The following is a 26,920-nucleotide window of genomic DNA, read 5'->3' as shown; positions in this document are numbered from 1 at the left end:
CACACACACACACACACACATACACACGTACACACATCCACACACCAGCAGCAGCAGCAGCAGCAGCAGCAGCATCTCACACGAAGAGAAGAGGCAGTTGGGGCTGAGTCAGGCCACTAGTAGGTTAACAGTTGCGTTTTCCACCCAAAACCGCGGGGCGTCATGTGAGCTCGGCGCCACGCGTCAGACGAGAAGAGTTCAGTAAGTTAAACGACATGGACACCGTGGGAATGGCACGCGCTGCTGGCAGCCAACGTTGAGTCGTTCACGTCAGGTCGGTGGATTGAGGCTCGCTCTCTCTCTCTCGCTCTCTCTCTCTCGCTCTCGCTCGCTCGCTCGCTCGCTCTCTCTCTGTGGGAACCTCGGTTCTTTCCCATCCGCGCTTTCGTAAAAAGACACGCAGGACTTCAGAAACAGACACCAGAAGACAGCAGGCAGAGTAAGTTGTGTGTGTGTGTGTGTGTGTGTGTCTGTTTGTGTGTGTGCGTGTGTGTGTGTGTGTGTGTGTGTGACAAACAGTACACTCAGGACCACACGCCATTTAGTTTCTCATTCAGAAAGTGTTTGAACAAAAGACCTGATTCATAACTTTAAATCTTGTCGAGATCTGAGATATGGGTTTATATTTATATTATAGCTTTATTCGGTAGTCCAAAATGGGATGTTTTTTCGAAAACAATATTCCTAATAAGGTTCTTGTTGAAGAGGTTTTGAAAAGAGCCATGTGAGGTCGATATTTGAGAGTCTGAAAAAACTGTGTGTTGGCCAATACTTATTTATTTAACATTAACGCGCAACATAAACAATCATTTTAAAAATAAAGATCCCTTAAATTTGGAAATGAAAGAATCGTCAGGTCACTCTCGGACAAACTAGGCAATAGAGACACTGTTATTACTATGTCTTGTCACATAACACTGATATTTATATTGTTGTGATGAGCTAACGTTTATCGGCCCGGCTCATTTATCCGTCAAAGCTTGAATCCAAACTGTTTGTCGAGAGTCGTTCAATCAACTTTACGCTGATGTTGGAAACTGCAGCTTTTGGAAAAGATAATTCGATATAATCCATTTTTAAAGTCAGGCTAGTTCATTCTCCTCAGAGCAGTCAAGTCATTTTCCAGTTCAAGCTTCATAAATAATGCTGTCTGTGCTCTCTGGTTTTGAGAAGTGTTGTTGGAAATGTGTGAGTCATCCCCAACCAACATCCCTCAACTGACTGTTCAAGGAAGCACTGTAGTATTAAGTCAACATTTATCACAACAAGGCTACTTAGTTTATCTATTTAGGGAATGCATGCTGTACATAGTGTTCTGTTTGTGTATGTTTCTAAAAGCAAGTACATTTGCTCCTGAATTATTCTTTTTTTGTAAGTAGACAGTGTTGATTAATTAGGTTACTTGCGAAGCACGTGAGGACGATTTGGCATTTTTGTTCAGGACTTTACTAGGAGAACATAATCCGTGACAGACATGTAGACTGTTAAGGGGAAAATACATTATTCTTGCAAGTATAATTCAGGTCACATACACAGAACTGCCCTGTCAGCTGCTGTAAAGTAGAAACAAAACTACAAGTTGCAAAAGAAAAGCTACAGCTGCACATTTTTCCACATCACAATTTTGGCTAAATAATGTGCAGCTAGTCATTGGAGTACCGGATCTCAGAGAGACTCTGAACCCAGAAGAATGAAAACATCCTACACCGTGATGTGGTTTGCATGAAATGTGTGTAGACTTGTGTTTTTGAAGCATGCAAAGCCAAACGGACTTTTTCATGACTGAACACCCTTGCCAAAATGTCACAGTTAGAAACGTCCAACGCTGCCTGGAATCACAAGCACTTAATGTATTTTATCATTTGGGAAAGAAAGCAGACAGTGTGGGAAAACCGTAGGAAAGCGCAGTGTTTCTACATAAACACACCAGAGAAGAGATACTGTGCAGTAGTAGCCAAACAAAAGATGTGTCATTCACTATTTCATGTTACAGAAAGTAAGTGCACTGCTTAGATATGCTTTGCAGACCCTTTTGGGGAAGTGTAAGCCCACTGAAACAACTGCATGGTTGCATCAGTACATGTGAAATGGGTGAGCAGTCACGCCAAGGGCAAGTTGAACTTTAGACACAACTGAACTGTTAGTTTAGTGGAGATTACGTACCACAGTCAAACACATGTTTTGGTAGACTTTCTCTGCCTAACGCTGCTTTCTTTTGATCGATTACTTTATTATCATTTGACAACAAATATATAAGGGGAGGCTTATATCACAATAACATAGAGATAGCATACTTGACTTTAATGTGAGGTAACATGACACGGAATCACACTAATATCAATACAAATAAGTTTCCAAAGCTCGATTTAAGAGCAAGATTAGCTACACGCTATGATCTCCAGGCTATGATTGGTGGTGTTACACAATGCAAACAACAACACCTGAAGTCCCCATTCGGTCCATCATCAATGAGTCAGGAGTAACATCAAGTATTGTTTGGCTGAAGGTGCCACTTTCCCAGGGATGCATATGACCTCAGTCACTCTAACATGTGAAGGGTTTGTCTTTCTACCTGTTTTAGTAGAGAGCTCTGGCTCCCTCGAGATGGATTCATGCTGTGGGCCTGTGTGAAGCCAAATGTCACGCGATCTTTTATTGCCTCAAATTACTGAAAAAATGAGTGCACATTTTGGACACATAATCGAGTATTGGCAGCTTCTAGTCCGGGGAGGAGCCTTTGGCAGCAGTGACAGCGTTGTCTCTATGTGTTGGTCTCTCTCAGCTTTGTACATCTGGAGACCATGAGGAGACTTCTTTCACAGCACGATGCTGCCGGCACCAGGCTTCATGTTTGGGATGTTTGTGCTAATAATGTGTTGGGCGAACACAGAGATTAATGATGGTTTCATCAGACCATTCTATTTTCATTATACGCATAGTCATAAAGCTGTCACCAGTTCTTGGATGCACTGTCTCCCTTCTCAGCCTTGGAAACCTGTTGCTCCTTCAGAGTTATTCTGGTATCCTCCCTTATTAGTAGCCCTCTCATTAATACTTCTTATAGGCTCTATTTTACACATTAATCTGACATTATTTTCTGGATTAATCGTTTGATGACTGAATGATGAAGAAAAAACAGTAAATGTTGACATGGAATGTGTCCGAGTTGATAGCGCTGACCACAACCAGCAGCGAGGCCCAGATAAGGAACTGGTACGTGCTACATGATAAACAGGTTGGGTGTAAACACACTGACAGAAAGTGAGAGAGACAGTGTTTATGTTGTCCTTCCTCTTGTTTATATCAAAGGTCTCCAACTATGGAGCATCAATAGGGATCCATGCCATCTGCGGAGGGCTTGTTAGTCAAAACATTACATTGCATTATTCTTTGCATAGTTTTTTTACTTTAATTTTGTACCATTTTCTTGTTGTACTTTTATATATTATTTGTTCTCAGGTCTCTGTTGCAAAAGAGATCCACATATTATGAGATTTGCTGAGTAAATATAGCTGAACAAACAGATTTCACAGGCAGTGCATTTGTCCATTTCTATGGTGATAGTGAACGTTTTACACCATTGCACTCCATGATGCCATTTGGCATCATGTCACATACTGAATGTGCTGGAGGTCAATACATCACAGAATAAGAATAACACATTCACAGTTATATGTTCAGTTGTTGTAGAAATGGCTCAAAACCCACTGCAGGAAAATTGAGTCTGCAGTCTTGTGATAAGTGAGGGTGCGTTCTGATAATAACCATAAATTGTAGCCTAATTGATGATATGGTTATTGAGAGGGATACCATCGTATCTCAGACATCTGAATCAGCCACTGTTGAAAGTGGCCGAGACAACATGTAGCCATTGTAGGGTTCAAATTAGAGTATACTGTTATTTCCGAGCTTTACACTTGATCTTCTCCACATGTAAACACTTTATTCTACAAAGCAATCTGTTTTCATTGAAGCTGCCTCAGCCAAGGTACCCACTACAATGTTACACACATAAATATTCCTAATTTACTTATGCCCTGACCTCCCCTTGGGAGAATAGGGAATCAATGATATCTCCCCAATGTTAGGGAGACCATAACTTCAGTAACTTTATGCAGACATTCATTGTCCCCAGAGGATGAAGCCGACTTACTTTGGTGATACCTCAACTCTTCCTCTAGCACCACCGTGAGGTGGACATTTGAGCTTTTGAGTGAAATTTCTTGGCAACTGTGAGATAGATTGCTCTAAAATTTGGTTCAGACATTCATGTGCTCCTCAGAATGGACTGAAACAACCGTTGTCCCCTGAAGATTCATTATCACCTGCAAAACCAATGACATTCACATTAGTATGCGCTGTAAAACTAGCTGTGCCCAGAACCATAATAATGAAGTGCTTTGAACGGCTAGTCATGTCACATATCAAATCCATTCTCCCCCCCACCCTGGACTCTTTCCAATTTGCATACCATGCAAAACGGTCCACGGAGGATGCAATCTGCTCTGCTCTCCATCCAGCCCTCACCCACCTGGACAAAAAAGACTCATATGTGAGAATGCTGTTCATAGACTTTAGTTCAGCATTCAACACCATAACCCCTCAACAACTCATCTGCAAACTTGACCAGCTGGGGCTCAACACCTCGCTGTGTAACTGGCTGCTGGACTTCCTCAGTGAGAGGCCACAAGCAGTACGTGTCGGCAACAACACCTTGAGCAGCATCACACTGAGCACAGGGGCCCCTCAGGGCTGTGTGCTCAGCCCACTGCTCTTCACATTGCTGACTCATGACTGCAAAACCACCTACAGCACCAACCGCATGGTCAAGTTCGCAGACGACACAACTCTGGTCGGTCTCATCACCAAGGATGATGAGACTCACTACAGGAAGGAGGTCAGTCTTCTGACCACGTGGTGCGGAGACAACAACCTCCTTCTCAACAACAGCAAGACCAAGGAGATTGTTGTTGACTTCCGGAGAGGCCACACTAAACACCCACCACTGACCATCAATGGTGCTGTCATAGAGAGAGTGAGCAGCACCAAATTCCTGGGGGTGGACATCAGTGAGGACCTCTCCTGGACAGCCAACACAACATCCCTGGCAAAGAAAGCACAGAGGCGCCTCTACTTCCTCTGGAAACTGAGGAAGGCAAGAACCCCCCCACCCATCATGTACACCTTTTACCGTGGCACCATTGAAAGCATCCTGACCAACTGCATCACTGTGTGGGGCGGAAGCTGCACTGACTTCAACAGGAAAGCCCTGCAGCGCATAGTAAACACATATGTCTAAATTATGCTGCTAAAACTCCATGTCCGTTTGCTGCTAAATTACACATGTAAAGTCTCATAGTTTTTATAGTATCTTAACTTATATGTTGTCTACATGTTCTTTGTTGTTATCTGTTTTGCACTTTATTATCATTATTATTATTATCACTTTTATCACTTTATGTTGGACAAGGGGAGAATTTCAGATCTTTGTATGTTTACACATCGAAGAAATGACTTAGACTTTGACATTGAACTACAGGACAATCTGAAAGTTTCTACTCAGTCTCACCTGTGTTTTTTTCTGTGTCCCCTGACAGGTGGATGTTTGTTTTACGCAGCACATGGCCTGTATTCTGCTGACCGACATGGACCCCCCCATCTCCGGTCCCACAGCACATCCTAATGGCCTCCCATCTGACCTGGACCCAGCCGCTGGACTCGACTCCAAGCAGGACACTGATGCGTCCTGCCTCACTGTCCACCTGTATCACCTGGGGAAGGATGGAGGAGTGGCTGACGGTTCAGAAAGTGTGCTCACGTTTCCACCAGGGGAGTACGTAGCAGAGGAACTGTGCATAAGTGCAGCGAAGGCATGTGGTGAGTCACAAGAGGATTTCAGTTCTGATCTCTTTTTACACACACAAAATATGGTTTAGTTATTAACTCTTAAGTGCTTAATAAGGACCTTTGCATAATTCTAAAATAATACATCAACAATGTGAGAAAACAGAGGGGGGGGGCATACAAAATATGGTGGTGTGACAATCTGTGAATCCATAAATTCTTAGTACCATGTTCAAAACCTTGAGCAATTCACTGGTTCGATGACTACCTTGTTTTTATTGCCGCATATCTGGTTGCTTGTGCAACCGTGTGAAGTTTAGTTTGTGACGTACACCTCGTTGAGAAACAGCTCAAAGTGGGTCAGTATAGATCTCAAATACAATTTTATTTTGTATTATGTATTATTTTGTATTATGCTCAGTAATTAAGGCACATTTCAAGGCACTTGGGCATTTTTCTGCTCTGTTGAATATGTCTTGACCCTATTGTTAAGTATCACATTTAAAAGTTAAATACATGCAGAAGTAAGTACAGTTATTTAGTCAACTGCATATGAAAAGAAAAGGCCTTTCATTTGTCTGTGTAGATGATAGACTGGACCATAAGTGGACATGGTGTAACATGCATGCTGCCATCTTTGCCAAGAGGGGTAAAGAGCGTGGAGCCTGGGTAAGGCTGAGTTGGGCCTTTAAGTACAGATGTTTCCATCCAACATAAATAAATAAATATTAGCAATATATTATAAGCAGGAAATGCATGCTTGAATAGTTCCTTCATACGGGCTTCAATAGAAGTGAATAGGGGAACGGAGTGAATACATAGTTGAGTCCACACACGTCCCCAAAGTGCATTTCCCACCACCAGGACAGACCTGGGACAATGTTGTTCTTCTTTTTTACAACTGAGCCGTTAACTTCAAAGTCATGCATGTACTTCCCTCTCCACAGAGAGTTTAATCAGACATTTCAGAATGTCTTGCCTTTTAATACCTGGAGAAAAGCTTTTTTTGTTCACATTCAAGATGTTCAAGAGGATTTGTTCTTTATTTCCATGTCTTCTTCAGGGCTCCAAATTCATCCAAATTCTTAACGTACTTCCATCTTATCTATGTACATTAAAGAAAAATGCTGGAAGCTACCATCTTCGCTCTGTGACACATGAGCAAGGCCTCCTCTTGCTATCTGTCCCAAATGTCCGTATGAAAATGGGAAAAAGGGCTTTTAGGGTTTGCTGCTCCTGCGGCTTGGAATCTGCTGCAGACTGATTTGGGTCAACGGGAGCCGGTCTCTTTAGGTGGTTTTAAAAAGAGATTGAAAGAGTTGGAGGAAGGTTCATCTGGTTGTAGATGTTTTTCTGACTGAGGTATGTGCACCTGTGTGAACTGGGATGTGATGACTTGAGTCTTAGTTTTGGTTTTACTAAAGTTTTTATATTCTGTCACTGTTTTATGTTGTATGTCTGAAACTTTGTTAAATGTGCTTTTGCTGTCTTGGCCAGGACACTCTTGTAAAGGAGATTTTTAATCTCAATGAGGCTTTTCCTGGTTAAATAAAATTTAAAAATTTAAAAAAATCCTTCCTCTGGTGAAGGAATCGAGACATTTTCTCCTCACAGAGCCGTCATAGTGTTTATTTTGTGGAAACGTAACCACTGTCTTTTCACTTTTGCTTTCGAGCAAACAAAAACCAGGAAGTTGTCGACTGTTGTGTCTATTTTCCTGCAGACCCCGGTTCTATCTCTCTCTGACACACTCTTGCTCCATTCCCCCATGAGCCGATAAGAAACGACCTCTTTCCAATTATTTTGTATCCCCTTGCTTTTCTTTTTTCTTTCCAACTTCCTTTGTTGTCTTGTTCGTCTGTCTTGACACTTACTTTTTTATGTGGTTTTGTATTAGGATAATAATAATAATAATGCAAGAGCCGAAGAATCATATAAGTTAGACCTAATATGATTGGACTTAAATAGGACGTTTTTTTTATCTATATTCAATCAGGTTTTCTTTCTTACACATTAAGCACACAAAAAAAACTCCTCTTTATTTATTTTGTCTGACCTATAATTCTCTATATATCTATATATAAAATGGTATGACACATGTTGTCAAGCTGTATAACGTACTGTAAAATGCAATGAGTCTCAGCTATGGTGTGAATACAGTGGGTTTATGTGCACTGCATTGCTTATTTATTTTGGCAGGCTGTGGCTCGAGAACAAGAGCGGGTCATCCTTTAATCACAGGTTGAGTCCCACTCAAGTGTCCTTGAGTGGGACTCAGAACCCTAAGTTGCTCCCAGAGCTGCTCCTCGAAGTTTGGGAGGTCAATTTTCATGAATGTAATGTATATATATGTTAATTGAAAGAAAGTTTAAGTTTACTTTATTATTTGATAATGTAACAAATAAGACACGGTAGGACTTGCTCATGGATCAACTTTCTTAGTACTTTGACACCACTTCCCCTGGTGTGGTTGAGCATCCTTCCTCTAACACACCTCCTTCATGCATTGCTTCACTCTGAGCGAGTGCTTCCTGCTGTGTGAGGAAATGTTTTGTATGCTAATGACCCACTTGTAATAACACATGTGTTCACAGCAGGTTCGGACTTTAAATATGGTTGGAAACGTGGTAAAAATGCCAATACCACCACATGACAAGAAAACCCAGACCATTGACAATACATCCGTTTTAGGACAACCCGTGTTTGATACAAAAACACATTAAAAAAATACCTCACGCACTCGATGTCTGCGTCAGGATGCATCACAGTGCAACAACACATTTATTTTAAGCAAACTTAATGAACAAAAGCAAGAATATTTATCAACCTAAATCGGATTACTTCCACCATAAAGCCAGAACATGACTCTGCCAACTGTAATAGTTTGGCGTGACAGACTTTCATGCAGCTAGTACAGAAATGTGCATCAAACATTGTAGCAGGTGGACCATCGGACTCAGTTAGAAGAGCTCTAGGGGACACGTCTCGGTGGGTCTCTCTTGAGGACCATTCATTCAGGCATTTGCTTGTGAAGTCTTTTAAAGTGCAATTCTTTCTCACTTTATAACAGCAAACTATGAATATCCAGTCTACATTGCTACCACAACACAAGTGGTGTGTGTGTGTGTGTGTGTGTGTGTGTGTGAGTGTGTATAAACATACAGTATGTACTCTATATGCAAGACTTTGTGTTTTTTTTAAAATTGGCCAGTTGTTGTTCTATAGTGACAACAAATTAGTCTGTCAATTGGCTTCTCTTATTTTAATTACAGGTATGAGGCTGCTCCACTGTCCCGGTTCCTGAATAAAATGATGTATTATAGTATCCGGATGATTGTTTTTTCTGACTTTTCAGGAATTGCTCCAGTGTACTGCAGCTTGTTTGGCCTGATGAGGGAAAGTGATCGGATCTGGTTTCCTCCGAATCACATCTTTAAATTGCAGCCGACGGCCAGTGAGAGCCTGCACTTCAGAATCAGGTAGATGTTTTTACGGTGTATTTTTTTGTTTCCCCTTCATCTGTTCCAGACTTTTCAAGTCTTGTTTATGTTCAGATGAATTGTCTTACTGGAACTTCTCTGACCTCATTTCTATCCAGATACTATTTTTCTGGCTGGTATAACAGCGCCAGTACATTGAATGCCCATCGCTATGGCGTGTCCAAGGGGAAGGAGAGCCCTGTGATGGATGATTTTGTCATGGCATACCAGTTTTTTCAGGTTAGTCTTTACAACTTGCACTTCGTATCATAATTAAGTCAGCTATCTTAGGTTTTTCCTGAAACTAAACCAAAGGACAGTGTCTTTGAGATGCCCTCTCTGTCGCTTCAAGCCCACTCTCTCTCTTGCCTGCTCTTTTAAAACAGAACCAGAAACCGAACTGTTGGGTGGGGGAGATAACATCTGTTTGCAACCCTCCCTCTCTGACTGCCTGCCAGTCTGTCTGTGTCATGTCAGCCATTGTTTAGGTTCAGAAAACAGGAAGTGTGGTAGTAAGAGTTTAAGTGCAAATGGGGAACAAGGGTTCTCTTCACTCTGTGTGTGTTTTTAATAGTTTCAGTTGTTTATTTCTTTCTCACATTCTAGTGTGAAGTTGACACATGCAGCTCTGTTCAGCTTTGTTTTTATCTCCACTGTCACATTGACAACATGAGGTGTATGTCAACAGATTAACCTCCAGAATGTTTTTTAACAGACGCTTGTTGTTGTAAAACCTGACTTGTGCATTTCCAACAACCTAACCAGTTTGTTGATGTAAAATTGAATTTACAGAGTTTTTTTTTTGCATCATATGCTTTTTTTCTCCTCCTCCAGAGGCGTAGTGACTTTCTGAATGGCTGGGTTCATATTCCAGTGAGCCACGAGGCCCAGGAGGAGTGTCTGGGCATGGCGGTGCTGGACATGATGAGGCTCGGCAAAGAGAGCGGGCAGTCACCTGTGGACATTTACAATTACACCAGGTAGGAAGCACTAACGACCAAAACAAGTATCATTATTCTGAATATTTAAATGATTTAAAATGTGAATATGAAGGGCAGCCCTCTACTAGAGGCCTCTAACATTGTAAGCCTAGAAATGTTCACCACTTCACTATAAAGCAGTTTTTAAGACGAGGAAAATAAAACATTTAATACAATGATCTAAAAAATCCCAGAGGGTTTGAGTCTGATTTATGCTGCACACTCTCTCCCCTAAATAATGGGAAGTGCTTGCTGTTATGCTGGTGTGCATGTTGTCCAGCTCATGCATAACCATCAGAGCAGTGTGACGTGCTCCTCAGAACACAGTGAGCATCTCGACAGTTTCATTATGCGTGCTTATGCAGCTGAATGAATTATCTCTTTGTCTGAGACAATGTTTCAGTTCATAAGGTGTGGCACTTGAAATATTCATTCTCCTAAAATGTCCCTTACATATATAATTCATAATTAATATTATTTAATTTTGTTTTACCTGCCCTTTTCAGGATTATTGACTAATTCCCCTGAAGTGCACGCAGCGTGCACACTGGCTGAACTGCCACAAAGCGTTAGTGTTTGCTCTTTTAACCTTGTTTCCTCTTTCACTTGCCCCTCCCTTCTCCCTGTGCCTTTCCTGTCATTTGTTCATCATATCCTCTTGGTCCCACTTGGATATGACTTTCCATTTTTAGCTACAAATCCTTCCTGCCAAAAAGCATGCAAAGCCACATCCAGGAATATAACATCTTGACTCGCAAGAGGATCCGCTATCGCTTCAAGAAGTTCATCCAGCAGTTCAGTGAATGCAAGGCCACAGCGTGTAACCTCAAGCTCAAGTACCTGATGAGCCTGGAGATGCTGCTGCCCTCTCTCTACGCTGAGCGCTTCCAGGTCGCCGACCTCTCTGCGCGCGAGGTCACCATCGTTGTCACGGGCGACACCGGCATCCAGTGGTCAAAAGGGAAAGAGGAGGAGGAGGCAGAGGAGGTGAGGGCCAAGAGATGGCTTTACGTTGCCGCGGTAATGCATCAGTACACCGGTCTGCCACAATGTGAAGCTGCCATGGCGGTCTTTTTACCATTAGATGGAGCTCTAGGAGTTGGTTTAAAGTTGCCAATATAGACAAAAGTGCACATGTGTGCGCACGCTTCTTCGTGTCATACAAATGTAATCGACTATGTTGTGCTCTTTTTGTGTTTTCAGGAGCTACAGACGTACTGTGACTTCCCAGAGGTCATCGACATCAGCATCAAACAGGCGAATAAGGACGGCTCAGTGGAGAGTCGCATAGTTACCCTCACCAGACAGGACAACCAGATCCTGGTAGAGTACACCCTGCACTCACTTTCAAATGGATCATTTGTTTCCTCTGCAATGGGTTTGAATGACAATACTATAATTAGTTAATTTCTTTTATGTTTATGATATTTAAATAATGTGTTACACTACATTGCACAACACATAAAGACGATTTAAAATTCCAGTATATACAAATATACTATTATATATTGAATTAAATAGATTGGCCCCACTGATCCAGCTATTTGAGTCATCATCTGTCGTGCTTACATAAAACATGGATTGAAGGTTTAGTGTCTACATTGATTTAAAGTTAAAAATAAGTACTGAATGATTTTTGTGTGTCCTCTTCTGCACCCCTTCTTATCGCAAAGGAACTGGAGTTTAATTCGCTCCCAGAGGCCCTCTCTTTCGTATCCCTAGTTGATGGGTATTACAGACTGGTTGCAGACGCGCATCATTATCTGTGTAAAGAGGTCGCTCCACCAAGACTTCTGGAGTGCATTGAGAGCTACTGCCACGGCCCTGTGTCGTGAGTATCACCCACATAAACAGATATAGCACGTAACGCGTGCACCCGCAACCACACAACGATTCACACACACGTTCTGTCTTTTTGATCACAGGATGGAGTTTGCGATTGCTAAGCTGCGTCGCTCTGGTAATCACCAAGGTCTGTACTGCCTTCGCTGCAGCCCCAGAGACTACGACAAATTCTTCATGTCCTTTGTGGTGGGGGTAAGCTGTCAATGTTGGGTCATAATCAATCTGGACTACTGTATTTCTCACATGACTCAAATAAACAAGCTCCTTCAACACAGTCCCTGCTAGCTGATAAGCACCACTAACTCGCTTCTGCAGCCCATGACCGCATGCACCACAGCAGGTTGCCAAAAGGCCTCTTCCATTGGCTGATGCAATGCGTCAACACAACCAGGGCCATTAGACTTTAATATAAATATAATGAATTGCTTGGAAGTGAGGGGAGACAAAATCTATAGTCCATGTTTTCTGTATAAATATATGCCTTCCCTGGAAGATAATGTGATGCTTCAGCAGTCTGACTTAACAGATTGAGGGTTTTTTCCAAAGTTATTCTTTTTATGACCAAATTCCCTTCAGCCCAGCAAGCAACTGTCCCTGAAAACAAAAAGCGGGACTGCAAGTCATTATTCTCACTTTAAGTGATTAACACTGCTGAAAACCTCATATTCTCTTCTGATAAACTGTGTAATGTGTATTTGCATAGAAAGAAGACTGTGGATGTTGTCCCCCATCCCTTTATGAGTGGATGTCTTCATGTGTGACAAGAGGACTGAGAGCACGTTGTAGTCTTTTTAATAATACTGTGTGCATGTTCAGAACAATTTAACTGTAATGCGTGCTATTTGTGTTATTTCAGTCTGAAACTATGGTGGACTATAAGCACTGTCAGATCGTGAAGACGGAGTCAGGAGAGTACATTCTGAGCGGTGCCAAGAGGAGCTTCGCCTCACTCAGGGAACTTCTGCACGCCTACCAAAAGGAGGCGCTCCGCACCGATGGATACACGTTCCAGCTGACCAGGTGCTGCTCACCCGGCCTGAAAGGTAAGCATGCACACACAGACACTAAAATACTACTGTGTGTAAACATGCACTTATAATACCACAGGTAAAAGAACACATATACAATCAAATGCAGACATTCAATGCACCACAAATATTCTCCAGCACAGCTGAGATCTTTATTATTATTATGGACGTGACCTTTTGTTATTTGTTTCTTTGTCCAGAAGGATGCATAAATAGGCAAAAGCATTCTTCCATTATATATGGATGAACTCATATTTTAAACTGGATCAATTGTAAAACTTTGAGTGAGTTTTGTTAAGTTCTGTTACTCAATTAATTACATAATTCATTATTGAAGCTCATTTGAAACAATACCTTGTACACATTGTTCAAAAAGCAGAGATTATGTGAGCTGTAGATTTTATTTTCAAGGTTACAACATATGAATGACTCTAGCAGTTAAGGTTTAATCTATAAATAAATACAAGATTACAAACCACATACAGTAAGTTATATTCATGATTAGGAACTATACATTCCTAATTCATATTTTTTCATTTCATAGTGTCTTACATTGGAAAGCTATCGCCCTCCTGTCAAAATGAGTTTTATATGAGTTTTCCTAATCCCTGCCCATCTTTACTTTTCTTCAGACAAATCCAACCTTGTGGTGTGTAGAAATAATCAAGGTGCCGATGTCCCACTGTCTCCTGCGCTCCCCAAACACAACATCAGCCAGATGGTCTTCCACAAGATCCGAAAAGAGGACCTCGTCATTGTAAGATAACGCTCCTCACTTTAGCTTTCCTCTCATCTGAAAATAAGTATGCCATTTCTGCGGTCTTATTGGGTTGTTAGTGTATACGAATAGATGCATTAAAAGCTTAGTTTCAAGCAGCATTAAAAGGCCCTTGTTTACAGTTTCCTGAGCAAATAAGTTAGACATTTACAAAGAGGATGTGTAACAAAGTGAGCGGCCAGTGTCTTTCTACTTGTGTAATAACACTGAATGTAAAGCCAAAATGTACAGATGCAGGCCTTTATTCAATATGAGTGAGCATGCCGCAAGTATTGATCAGAAAGTACGAGAGGGACTCCTGTTGGGTCACGAGGTCGCTACAATAAACAAAAAGCCTTCTTCAATTGATTCACCTGTTGTACTGCGGCATCAATAGCAGTCCCTGTGGACATGTGTGAGGACAGCATTGTGTCTGTTAGCCATGCGCTCACCTTGTTGACTGCTCCATTTCATTTTTCTGTACTCAAATATTTGTCATTACCGGATACAAGATGTGTTTTCTCTCAACCTTCCTGTTTTAAATAGTGTTCAGCTATGTTGTGCATTTATGGCAGATCCTGGCCTTAAATGTATTGATTTGGATCTTAAGCAGTCCAGACAGCCATGAGGTCAAACCGTGTCTAGCTGGCAGGTGGAGGGATAACAGCAGTCGGATTTATTCAGTTTAGTTTCTGGGCTCCAAGTGAGGAAGCTTGTCGCTTTCATTATATCTTTAATATGTCATTTCGAGCATCGTATATCATATAAAGTAGGTCTTTGCCATAATTATGATTATTTCAAAAATAATATGCTCCTTGGAAATACTTCTAGGAGAGTGTATTGGCAGTTTAAAACATTATTCACTAATGATTATGTTATGCTGTCTTATATTAGGTGCTCTTACAGCCTCCTGTGGCATCAAACCTCCGACTTCCCAGCTAATGTTGTTGTGTTAAGCATTCAACTATTAATTCCCAGAATACAGAGGCAGACTAGACGTGAGGTTACGAATCTACAGACAAAAAACCTGGTGTGTTCAAGACACCTGGGTCCACATATGCATACGTGTCTTTATCTAAACTTCCTTCAGTATCTCTCTTGCTAGCCAGCCGGGAAATCGGCATTTGCAAATAAACCTCTTAATACTCTCTAAGGATGAGCTTGCTCCTTGTGAATTCATCTTTAAAGCGCCACCGCAGGGTGCTCCAGTCCTTAATAAAATAAGTGTAAAATAAGTGTATCTTTGACTGAGGGAAAGCAGAAAAATTCAACATAGTGAAACTCTGTTTCAGAATGAGAGTCTGGGCCAAGGAACGTTCACCAAGATCTTCTGCGGAGTGAGGAAGGAGCTGGGAGACTACGGAGAGATACACCAGATAGACGTCGTGATCAAGGTCCTGGACAAGGCTCACCGCAACTATTCAGAGGTTGGCCTGTAGAGGGAGTGAGTGAGGGAGTGACTGAGTGACTGAGTGAGGGAGGGAGTGAATGTGTGAGGGAGTGACTGAGTGAGTGAGTGAGTGACTGAGTGACTGAGTGACTGAGTGAGTGAGTGACTGAGTGAGGGAGGGAGTGAATGTGTGAGGGAGTGACTGAGTGAGTGAGTGAGTGACTGAGTGACTGAGTGAGTGAGTGACTGAGTGAGGGAGGGAGTGAATGTGTGAGGGAGTGACTGAGTGAGTGAGTGAGTGACTGAGTGACTGAGTGACTGAGTGAGTGAGTGACTGAGTGAGTGACTGAGTGACTGAGTGAGGGAGTGAGTGTGTGACTGAGGGAGTGACTGAGTGAGGGAGTGAGTGTGTGACTGAGGGAGTGACTGAGTGACTGAGTGAGGGAGTGAGTGAGGGACTGAGTGTGTGAGGGAGTGACTGAGTGAGTGAGGGAGTGACTGAGTGAGTGACTGAGTGACTGAGTGAGGGAGTGACTGAGTGTGTGACTGAGTGAGGCACTGAGTGAGGGACTGAGTGAATGAGTGACTGAGTGACTGAGTGTGTGAGGGAGTGACTGAGTGAGTGAGTGACTGAGGGAGTGACTGAGTGAGTGAGTGACTGAGTGACTGAGTGAGTGAGTGACTGAGTGAGTGAGTAACTGAGTGACTGAGTGAGTGAGTGAGTGACTGAGTGAGTGACTGAGGGAGTGACTGAGTGAGTGACTGACTGAGTGACTGAGTGAGGGACTGAGTGAGGGACTGAGTGAATGAGTGACTGAGTGACTGAGTGTGTGAGGGAGTGACTGAGTGAGTGAGTGACTGAGGGAGTGACTGAGTGAGTGAGTGACTGAGTGACTGAGTGAGTGAGGGACTGAGTGAATGAGTGAGTGACTGACTGACTGAGGGAGTGACTGAGTGAGGAGTGAGTGAGGGACTGAGTGAATGACTGAGTGAATGACTGAGTGTGTGAGGGAGTGACTGAGTGTGTGAGTGAGTGACTGAGTGAATGAGTGAGTGAATGACTGAGTGACTGAGGGAGTGACTGAGTGTGTGAGTGAGTGACTGAGTGAATGAGTGAGTGAATGACTGAGTGACTGAGGGAGTGACTGAGTGTGTGAGTGAGTGACTGAGTGAATGAGTGAGTGAATGACTGAGTGTGTGAGGGAGTGACTGAGTGACTGAGGGAGTGACTGAGTGTGTGACTGAGTGTGTGAGTGAGTGACTGAGTGAGTTACTGAGTGAGTGAGTGAGTGACTGAGTGAATGAGTGAGTGAGGGAATGAGTGAGTTACTGAGTGAGTTACTGAGTGAGTGAGTGAGTGAGTGAGTGACTGAGTGAGGGAATGAGTGAGTTACTGAGTGAGTGACTGACTGAGTGACTGAGTGAGTGAGTGAGTGAGTGACTGAGTGGATCTGCTGAGGTTGTGAGTTGAAAGGTAATCGAATCTCTTCTCTTATTTTTCCCTCAGTCTTTTTTTGAAGCAGCCAGTATGATGAGCCAGCTCTCCCACAAGCACTTGCTCCTCAACTACGGCGTGTGCGTTTGTGGCAATGAGAGTAAGTTTACCACACTCACGCACACACACACACACACACACACACACACACACACACACACACACACACACACACACACACACACACACACACACACACACACACACACACACACACACACACACCTGTGGCATGTAAAAAGGACACTTTAAGATTTTAGATTAGAGGGATGTTGAGACCAAGATAAAACTCTGTTTTGTGTCTCACCTTGAATAACAGAAAGGGATGGATGGAGGTTGTTGTTGAGGTCAAAGGACGTCCCTGTCGGCAACTGAGACAATCAAACAGAGAGGAAATAAGGTTTCTGACCTGCTCCCCGCTGTGCCCTGACCCTTCCAGTGTGACGGGATTAAGCCCTCGGGAGGCACTAATGGGCCACTGCAGTCTTGATCTTTACTCCACCTGAAACTGCTCACACACACCAGAGCAGTATTGTCTGGGAGCATTTACCGTTCACATTTCTGAGTGCAGGAAAAGAGCAGGCTGGGAAGGAAAACAAAGATTATAATAAATGACTTTGAAATAGAGATAACAGCAACAGCAACAACATATTGTCGTTTGGTGTCCCCGAAAACCATTTTTGGGGCATTTAGGCTTCATAAATTACAGCAATAGCCTACAAAAACAAATTTGCTCATATGCAGGCCTATGAACAAAAAGATAAATAGACACTATATCAACATAGAAAATAATAGATGTGGCTTTGTTGAAACTGTCTGTCTGTTACTATGTCTTATTTCATGGGCTATTTAAGCTTTTTAGGGGAATGCAGACACGATAATAATAATAATAATAATAATAATCGGGGAGCAGTTGCTTAGTCCATAGGGACTTGGCTCGGGAAATGGAGAGTCGCCAGTTTAGGTCCCGTCACAGGCCATGTCGGACGTGTCTAGACGGGGACTGGATTTTAGGACCATAGATAGATTTCTCATGCGGGTCAATGACAACTAAACTGTGTCAGATGGCAAAATATGGATGAAGACATTAGTGGACGCAGAAAGTAACTCTGTAACTGCTGGCTGTCAACGTGTCTTTGAAGAAACTACAGGAAATCAGCGACAGTACACCGCAAACTGGTTTCATAGAAAGAGTTTTGTTGAGAAGATTTTCTACGTGGATGGTAGTGATTAATAAAAGGATGTCTCTCACATCTCCCTGTCAGACATGATGGTGCAGGAGCATGGTAAATTTGGTTCCCTGGACACGTACCTGAAAAAGAATAGAAGCTGTGTTAACATTACCTGGAAGCTAGAAGTGGCCAAGCAGCTATCCTGGGCGATGCACTACCTGGTAAGACCTCCAACACAATGCAGTACGCACTGGAAATCTGTCTGGGGCAGCACATACACGTTCTGATTCGCAATGTAAAGAGCAATATGAATGTGATTTGAATTCGTCTGCTGCACGCAGGAGGATAAGAACCTTGTTCATGGAAACGTTTGTGCCAAGAACGTCCTTTTGATCAGAGAGGAGGATCGGATGACGGGCTGCCTGCCTTTCATCAAACTCAGTGACCCGGGTATCAGCATCACCGTGCTGCCCAAAGAGGGTGAGAGACTTGGACTGATGCACTGTCCTGATGTGAGACAACGTAACGCTCACACCTGTGTAGAGACTCAAGTCATGGGAACATAGTTTGGTGTTGGTGTGAATTTCTTTTCTCCCTCCTTGCTGTCCACCTCAACCTCTTGTTTGATTCACATGTCTCCTTCTCTCTGTGCTTCTATGTCTCCTCATGTCCATTCATCAGTTCTGGTGGAGCGTATCCCATGGGTGCCCCCCGAGTGCATTGAAAACCCCCAAAACCTGAGTTCAGCCACTGACAAGTGGGGCTTTGGGACCACCCTGTGGGAGATCTGCAGCGGCGGAGACAAACCGCTCAGCAGCCTGGACTCCTCAAAGGTCACGAAAACAGAGAATGCATTCAGAATATTGACTTATTGAAAACAATCTGTAATGAAGTAACAGTTTGACATTTTGAGAAATGTTAATTCCTTTGGTTGCCTGGCCTCACTGACTCCAGGAAGTCACTTCTCCCCAACAGGAAATAGTTCCAGTGTCATTTGTTACATATGATGTTCAGGCTCGCTGTTTCCAACTGTTTCCAGTCATCATGCTAAGCTAAGCTAACCAGTTGTAGTGTACAGACATGAGAGTAATAAGCTTATTTCCTAAAGTGTCAAATTAATGTTTTAACACAAGGACACAAGGCTATTTGGAACATGTTCTCTTGATTTTTTTAAGACTGTCTGCAAACTTTGTGTCTTGATTGTCTGTTTGTGTATTTAACTCAGTTTGAAAACTTGCAGGTTCTGACTTTTGCTCTTTTTCTCTGCAGAAGAACTTGTTCTATGAGGACAGGCACCAGCTGCCGGCTCCCAAATGGACCGAGCTGGCCAATCTGATTAACAGTTGCATGGACTATGAGCCTTCACACCGGCCCTCCTTCAGGGCAATTATCAGAGACCTCAACAGCCTCTTCACACCAGGTAGGAAGAGGAACTGACCGTTTCCCATCTGACAGGTGGACACACAATGCCCGACACAACGAGGGTTTTATCAAGATCATTTTTATAAAAAGGACTTTGCCCCTTGTTGTGTTGCAGACTATGAGCTGCTGGTGGAGAGCGACATGGTGCCCAACAGGACGAGAGGTGTCGGCTTCCCGTGGGCCTCCGAGAGCCAGGAGCCCGCCCAGTTTGAGGAGCGGCACCTCATCTTTCTCAAGCAGCTCGGCAAAGTGAGACACGCACACACAAACGATATGTTCATCAAGAATTTTCTTTTTCTTTTATCTCCTTCATAGTATTTAGAGATTGTCTTCAAGCGTGCGGGTTTTTAATAACTTATTTGCTTGATATTTTTTTTCGTAATACCTCCCTGAAGCAATTGTTAATACTAATATTTGTTTAAGCGTTATAAATCTGTTAACACTTTGTTTTTTTTTGTGTGTTTCCAAGGTGGGTGTTGGAAATGAACAATAGCAAACATCAAACCCACTTGACTAATCAGCAGTTTGAGCCCGCATCTTAAATATTCTCATAATACTTTCTGGACAGCGGGACGTTGCTCTGAGCACTATTTTATATGAGAGAAAACAATTTCTGAAGATGTGTGTCATAAATTATTATTTTTCTTGTGATCCCGGTCAAATAGAATGCACCAATTTATACTTTGCTACTATAGAAAAGCTAATTTAATGTGTGCTCAAAACCAAGATAGCGGTTCCTATGTCTCTCAATAAATCTGCGGTCCACGCTGCAGGGAAACTTTGGTAGCGTGGAGATGTGCCGGTACGACCCGCTGCAGGACAGCACGGGGGAGGTGGTGGCCGTGAAGAAGCTACAGCACAGCACCGCCGAGCACCTCAGGGACTTTGAGCGAGAAATCGAGATCCTCAAATCCCTCCAGCATGAAAACATTGTCAAGTACAAAGGAGTTTGCTACAGCGCAGGTATAAGCATATTTTTTTTAATTTTGCGAAGATAAATGTCCCATATTCTTTATAAAAATCAGTGATCTGTAGTTGTAAGATGATTAAAGGAATAAGAAGACATTTGCTGTATGAAAGAAATAATAAAAACATCACATCTTCTCAGAGATTTGGTTCCAAACCAAAAGCAGATTGCAATAACTTATATGTTTTTCTTATATTGGCATAAAGGATCTATTTTCTTGATGGAAAATATTTAGATAAATCAATTGATTTGCCTGATTAATCTTGATTCTTATGTTTGCTCAAGGGGTTCAGTGTTTTTCTGTTATTGTCACAGAGCAAATTTACCTTTGATATTATCACTCAGGCATATTTTGTGAGACATAATAATGTCATTACAGTTCCAATATTTGCTGCCTAGGGCACCAGTGACCATGCCCATGAACTAAATCAATCTTGATTTTGTTTAGTACTCATTTGTCATATTTCCTCTCTTAAGTATCACACTTAACTTTGTTTCTGCAGGTCGAAGGAACCTCCGGCTGGTCATGGAGTATCTTCCCTTCGGCAGCTTGAGAGATTATCTCATTAAACATAAGGACCACTTTGATTTCAACAAACTGCTGCACTATGCATCACAGATTTGCAAGGTAGGTGGTGCCTTTGTGTAACCCCACCTGGTCATACATAGGCTATTGGTGTTGGTGTTGGTGTTGGTGTTGGTGTTGGTGTTGGGGGGGGGGGACGACGACGACAACAAACATTTTGTAAATATATGTGGAAAGCTACAACAAGTGAATTCAAGAAATACATAACTAAGGGCACATGTAAGCTATTTATTAATGTCTTCCTTTTCTTATTGAATTCTTTAGTTTTTTTCCCTTTGATTGTTTGACCCTTTTGACATCAAAACATGTGCGTGTCCTCCTCCAGGGCATGGACTACCTGGCCACGAAGCGATACATCCACAGAGACCTGGCCACGAGGAACATTCTGGTGGAGAGCGAGATGAGGGTGAAGATCGGTGACTTTGGCCTGACCAAGGTGCTGCCGCAGGACAAGGAGTACTACACTGTCAGAGAGCCGGGGGAAAGCCCCATCTTTTGGTGAGGAAGACACACTGCATGTGGTTTGCTCAAAGTATCTTCATAGTGTGTGGGTTGACATTTCTGTGGAGAATTTGACTGTGGGAGATTGATTTTGATGAGCTTTTCTACAGTTGTGGTAATTATTGTGACCCTTGGTGACTGTTACATGAAGTAAGATCATGGGATTCACACAGGAACTAGAGTACTGTTTCCTTCACGCCTTAATATCCGTCTGCTTGTTGGATTATTGTTGACCGTTTAAAGATGTGTGGATGATTATGTTTGTTATGGGCTGTCTGTACAATGTGTTGTGGTATTTTCCAGGTATGCTCCTGAGTCGCTGACAGAGAGCAAGTTCTCGGTGGGATCAGACGTTTGGAGTTTTGGTGTCGTCCTCTACGAACTCTTCACTTTCAGTGACAAGAACTGCAGCCCACCTGCGGTACTGCACTTATTTTACTTTTCATAATTTTTGTTGTTTGACAATTTGACTTCTCTCTTATGTATTGTCCTTATTCCCCCCTTAATTGCTTCGTCAACTTAATTCAGCTACAAGAATGGCCAGTATAATTAGTTTGTATTGTTGTTAAAGAAATCAGTTGATTGAACTCTCTGCTCCATAGTAGAGTGATGCACTCAACAACAAGAAGCACTTCTCATGATTTTTGGGGGGCAGTTTTGTTGTTTTGACCAAACAAGAACAATTTTTTTTCTTTTCCAGGTGTTTATGGACAAGATGGGAAATGACAAGCAGGGCCAGATGATCGTCTACCATCTGATAGACCTGCTCAAACAGGGATATCGGCTGCCTGCTCCTGATAACTGTCCAAAGGAGGTCAGTAACTCTTGACACACTTTGTTTTATTGAACATGTCTCTTGGTTCAAGGTCAATGGAAACACTTTGGGAATAAATCCAATTTGGTTCTTAGCTCCAAGCAGAAAAGGACACGATGGCATACGATTAAATGGCATATCAAATATGTATCTGATAATGAATAGAGAACCCTGTAATCTCAAACATACGTATTTCAAAAAGCGTAGAATTAAATAATTGTTTGCCTTTTATTTTTTTTCCGTGTTAATGCTCGTGCTCGGCATGTTCTGTTTCCCTCAGATTCACAGGATCATAACACAGTGCTGGAGCAGTGAACCGAGACTCCGGCCAACTTTCAAGACATTAATCCACAGTGTGGAGGCTGTACGAGACAGCAAGGACAGATGAGCCACGCTGATCCCGTAACCTTTGAACTGTAGCTGTTGACTCCTGGGATTCAGTCCTCAAAGACCTGAACAGAACAATGAATGTCTCTGCATTCTCGGCGTCCTGCAGCGATGCACTCATTAGTCCCACATGGACTGGTTTTCTTTTGGTGCTCTGCCAGTCTGTCAGACTATTTGACACATAATGATTAATGGTGATATCCAATTTCTTGGCAGTTTGCCTACTTCTTGATATGACGTATACAAATTATTTGATTAATTAGTACACACACTACATCCGACTCAAGACACCAAACCAAATATATTCCAGATGCCTTTCAGAACATTTCATTTCATTTATTTCTTTGTGTTATTTGGCCTTGTTATACAAATTAAATATGACTAGTCACAGATGGGAGAAATGCGATATAAGATTTGATATATTGAATAGTTGAATATTTAAGCCTCAGGATTGGGACACAGCATGTATAAATTGCCAACAAGCAACATGTTATCAGTTAATACTCGGCCCTTTGTTCGTGTACTTCGGAGCCTGAACCTCTGCTCTTGTGGAGCGATGCTCTGGGCGCTTGAACTGAGCGGGGTCCTCCTGCTGGCACCAGACATATCATGGGCGTGTTTTCTGACAGCAGAAGCAGAGTCCTGTTTGCTATGACTACACATCAGTGACCAGATTTTAAACAAATATACTGTTATTTGTCAAAACATTATAGAGACAGGAATAACTGCTCAGTAATCCCTTTGAAACCTGTTAATCTAATTGTCATATCATGGACTCAAACAGTATAATTCTTGTTTTTAAAAATGGAAATGATGACATTGTCTTATTAATTAGTAATATATTACAGTATACATTACATTATACTGTGTAATAAGGCTATACTACTTGCCTGTACTGTAGACACGTAATGTGAAAAGTTATTGAAGAGTTTGTGTTACAAATGTATTGTATGTTTTTATTTTTTTTATTTTGAAAACTTAATGGATGGTGCATCGGTCATTTCCTCAGTCGCCAAGCAGAATTATTTGTAGGACAACATCTCTCTTTCCCATTTTGAAACAACCCCTTTCCAATGTTTTTTATTCATGATAATAAAAGGCAGGCCATAACCAGACACACGTGCATGGATGCCCTCTTGCATCTCTAAAAATGAGTCACTGTAAAGAGCAACATTTTCTCGCTAATGTATGGGATCTATATGTTTTTTTTCCCAAAGATTTTCAGAAAACAATAGCTAGGTTATTTCAATTTATTTCAATTTGTCATGGTATCAAGTCTGGTTTTGTCATCTGATGGCAAAATGCAGCTACCTTTAATACATTTATGTGTCGACAGATGTAAATATTAGGTTGATTAATATGAATAAAATGGACATTTAGTATACTCAAGGTGTTTAAAATCCATTTATTAAACCAAACATATTGTAGTACTATGGACATGATATTTAAATCTAAATGTGGCTTGTTTTTCACATCAAGATGTATTATGATGTACAATCAGTCAAACAGCTAATATGCATTTCCAAAGTGTTGTGCATGATTTCTAGATCTAGTCAAAAGGAGTGTGGGTTTTATTCAAGGGGTTAAATGTATTCATTTGTTGTATCCGTGTTAAGGGTTAAAGAAACATGCTCTTTTGCAGTAATGTCCTTGGGGTGTGAACAGAACATGATCAGGCAGACGTAATGTCGTGAACAGAGGCCAGCAATAAGTTCACAGCAGCTTAAATGACATTAATGTGCGATATTGGCCTTTGCTGGTATAACCATAGTTTAGCTGAATAGTCCAATATCAAATATGGATGCTGATTTTTACTTCTATTGCAGCCTATAAACAAGTGTGGAAGACCACATATGATACGGCTCAACATTTCATATTAACACAATATTTAACATTTATTTTCAATGATGCTGAAGGAGTGATATACCGTACATACAGAATATGACATGTTTAAAAAAATAAATAAAATCAAGTGAGGAGAATAAAGAAAAAGTGTCATCTTAAAATTCTAGGCAAACTATAGCCTCGTAAAGAGCAGATGTGAACCCTCCTATGTCTCTCCACAACTGTCCATTATTACGCCGTCACAACCCCCCTCTCTCCCCCCCTCTCCCCTCCTCAGCACAAGCGTCCGATGTCATTCTTGGTGCAGCCTTGGTTACAGCACTTTCCTGCCACACCCAGAGAAAAGTTCCTCTTCTGCTTGCTGTGTGTGCGCCTGTCAGCTGCTACTCTGTTCCCGTCTTGCTCGCCTAACACTGTGGACGGCTGAAGGGCCGAGTGGGTCTGCTTCCTGTCTCCTCTGACCCCGTAAAGAGCCAGGAGGTCTGCCAGGGAGGAACCCAGCCCAGTTTTGAGAGAACGGTTATCTTCTGTGAGCTCTGGGCCAGTTTGCCAGGTGTGCTGGTTGTCCTCCACTGTGACGTCACTGAGGGAACTCCACTGGAAGGGATCTGGAGAAAAGGGTTGAATATAAAGCTTACAGTACATCATTTTTTCAAATACATCTTTAGTCATTGTAAAGATATATTCAACGATTAGAACATGTTTATAAAAAGGTGCTTTTCGGCAGACTAGCAACACTGAAATACTAGTTATTACTCAGTAAAAAGGTTTTTGCAATTACTAATGAACATGAGCTGACCATGGTGCTGAAATACGAGGCTCTGTTAATCAACTGAAATGGGTGGGGGGAGAGAACTTACCATCTACAGTAACATGTGCTCGCAAGAAACAAACTGAATTAAGAAAACAAGTAGTTTCTCCCTGTGGTCTCTTTCTTCTTGACTTTAAACATCTTCAGAAGGAGAAATACATTTCTTACACTATACGCGGGCCACACCAGAACACTGTGGTCTGACTGTAGTTAGGAGTTGATTTTACAATAAGTCTTTATGTTTTTGAAAAATGTCTCTATGCAAATCTAATTTAGAAACACACTTAATGTTGACTCACCTATATCCCCTGTGGATCGCTTCCACCGGGAGCCGCCGCAGGTGAAAATGACGGCTCTGATGAACTCTCTGCCGCACAGTTTCACCCCGTAGTCCCTCGGTAAGATCAACCTGCCCATCAGGTCCGCCTTCATACAGTTGCATACGCCACCGACACACACCACAGCCAGGGCGAGAGTCAATCTACAGAGCATTTTTACTTGAAACTAATGGAACAAGTTGTTCTGGTTTGCGCTGCACAGGAGGGTCAAGCTGCGCTCCACCTCAGATGTAACAGGGTTTTAAATCCTGTTGGTGTCCTGGTTCTTTTCTTCCCGTTAGGAGTTATGTTGCAGCCAAATGCTGACGTTGTAAAAGATGCTGTGTGTCAGTCTTGTGTTGCAGAACAGGCTTTGGTTTCCTTTTTGTTCCCTCTGTAAACCTAGTCACTGGTTCAACACCAACCCCTCTCCCTCCCTCCTTCACACACACACGTCATTTAGATTGATGACAATGACGTACGTGCAAGTTATTTCTTTATTGTAATAATATTAGGGGAATATTGTATTGTGAAATGTAAGCGTGCACATTACTCATGCACTAGTTTCAGATGATTTTGAGACAAACAATAGGAAGAAATGTAGGACATGTTGTGCAAAGAAATTAAGACTGTAAGTGCTTCAGTGCTGTTAAAAAAAAAAGGTGTTTTCTAAAGGTTATTGGCTTGTCACAAAATATGGTTGTAGAAGAGAAAGTATTTGCAATATTTTATTATTGGATTTTCAAATGTCCATGATGTCCAAGATTAGTTAAAATTATGCTAAATAAACAATGCATAAATATCAGCCCCTTGTAATATGTTACATCCACTGACTGTCGCACCAATGCTTCAGCTTTGCCATAAAGCTCCTGCACACTCATATTCGACTTTGGCAAATAAACTCTTTCAGAAACAATTACCAAATGTTTTAGTGATACAGTTTGGAGTAATAACAATCTTCCGCTGTCATGACAAATGTCTGCAGCGTTAAATATCTTTTATATTACTATTTTGATCACTGTGTAGCAGCTTTGATTATTGCTTTGACAACGAGTGCACCAGTTACCTGCCTGGCAGAAAGCATCATATAATGTAAAACCCAAAAGTTAAGCATCTGGCGCGTGAAAACAAAGAGCTTGTGAGCTGAACTAGAGCTAAAAGAACACATGAATATTACATTTCTCCGTGTCAGGTGGCAAGAACATATACACAAAGAGATTTTCATGTTGAGTTGCATCAGCCTGATGTGCAAATAGGCAAATGTTTACTACACGATAACC

At 42.0% G+C, this 26,920-nt stretch overlaps 2 protein-coding genes across 4 annotated transcripts; one reads left to right on the top strand and one right to left on the bottom strand.

The window, feature by feature from the left end:
- On the top strand, positions 1 to 23,786 carry jak2a (Janus kinase 2a). Of its 3 annotated transcripts, none has more exons than XM_034546333.1 (24): positions 1 to 274; positions 5,598 to 5,877; positions 9,200 to 9,323; positions 9,443 to 9,563; positions 10,158 to 10,303; positions 10,996 to 11,290; positions 11,507 to 11,626; positions 11,977 to 12,134; positions 12,229 to 12,340; positions 13,005 to 13,191; positions 13,809 to 13,933; positions 15,226 to 15,360; positions 16,831 to 16,918; positions 18,084 to 18,211; positions 18,332 to 18,470; positions 18,672 to 18,823; positions 19,260 to 19,410; positions 19,528 to 19,661; positions 20,186 to 20,375; positions 20,883 to 21,007; positions 21,291 to 21,463; positions 21,770 to 21,887; positions 22,167 to 22,280; positions 22,561 to 23,784. In XM_034546333.1, exons 2-24 carry the CDS (start codon positions 5,622 to 5,624, stop codon positions 22,666 to 22,668), a joined length of 3,399 nt encoding a protein of 1,132 aa, XP_034402224.1. In that variant the 5' UTR covers positions 1 to 274; positions 5,598 to 5,621; the 3' UTR covers positions 22,669 to 23,784. The 3 variants fall into 3 exon arrangements, with proteins under 3 accessions (XP_034402224.1, XP_034402226.1, XP_034402225.1); XM_034546335.1 differs by lacking the exon at positions 1 to 274 and adding an exon at positions 422 to 439 and having other exon boundaries at positions 22,561 to 23,786; XM_034546334.1 differs by lacking the exon at positions 1 to 274 and adding an exon at positions 5,043 to 5,155.
- A 266-nt stretch (positions 23,787 to 24,052) lies between these two features.
- On the bottom strand, positions 24,053 to 26,461 carry rln1 (relaxin 1). Its single transcript, XM_034546337.1, has 2 exons — positions 25,623 to 26,461; positions 24,053 to 25,120 (listed from the first exon to the last, which is right to left on the bottom strand). The coding sequence occupies exons 1-2, from the start codon at positions 25,813 to 25,815 to the stop codon at positions 24,786 to 24,788; spliced, it is 528 nt and encodes a 175-aa protein (XP_034402228.1). The 5' UTR covers positions 25,816 to 26,461; the 3' UTR covers positions 24,053 to 24,785.
- Positions 26,462 to 26,920: the final 459 nt, after the last annotated feature.

Source organism: Cyclopterus lumpus, chromosome 12, assembly GCF_009769545.1.
Source record: "Cyclopterus lumpus isolate fCycLum1 chromosome 12, fCycLum1.pri, whole genome shotgun sequence".
NCBI lineage: Eukaryota > Metazoa > Chordata > Actinopteri > Perciformes > Cyclopteridae > Cyclopterus > Cyclopterus lumpus.
This window is presented reverse-complemented; position numbering and strand designations above follow the sequence as displayed.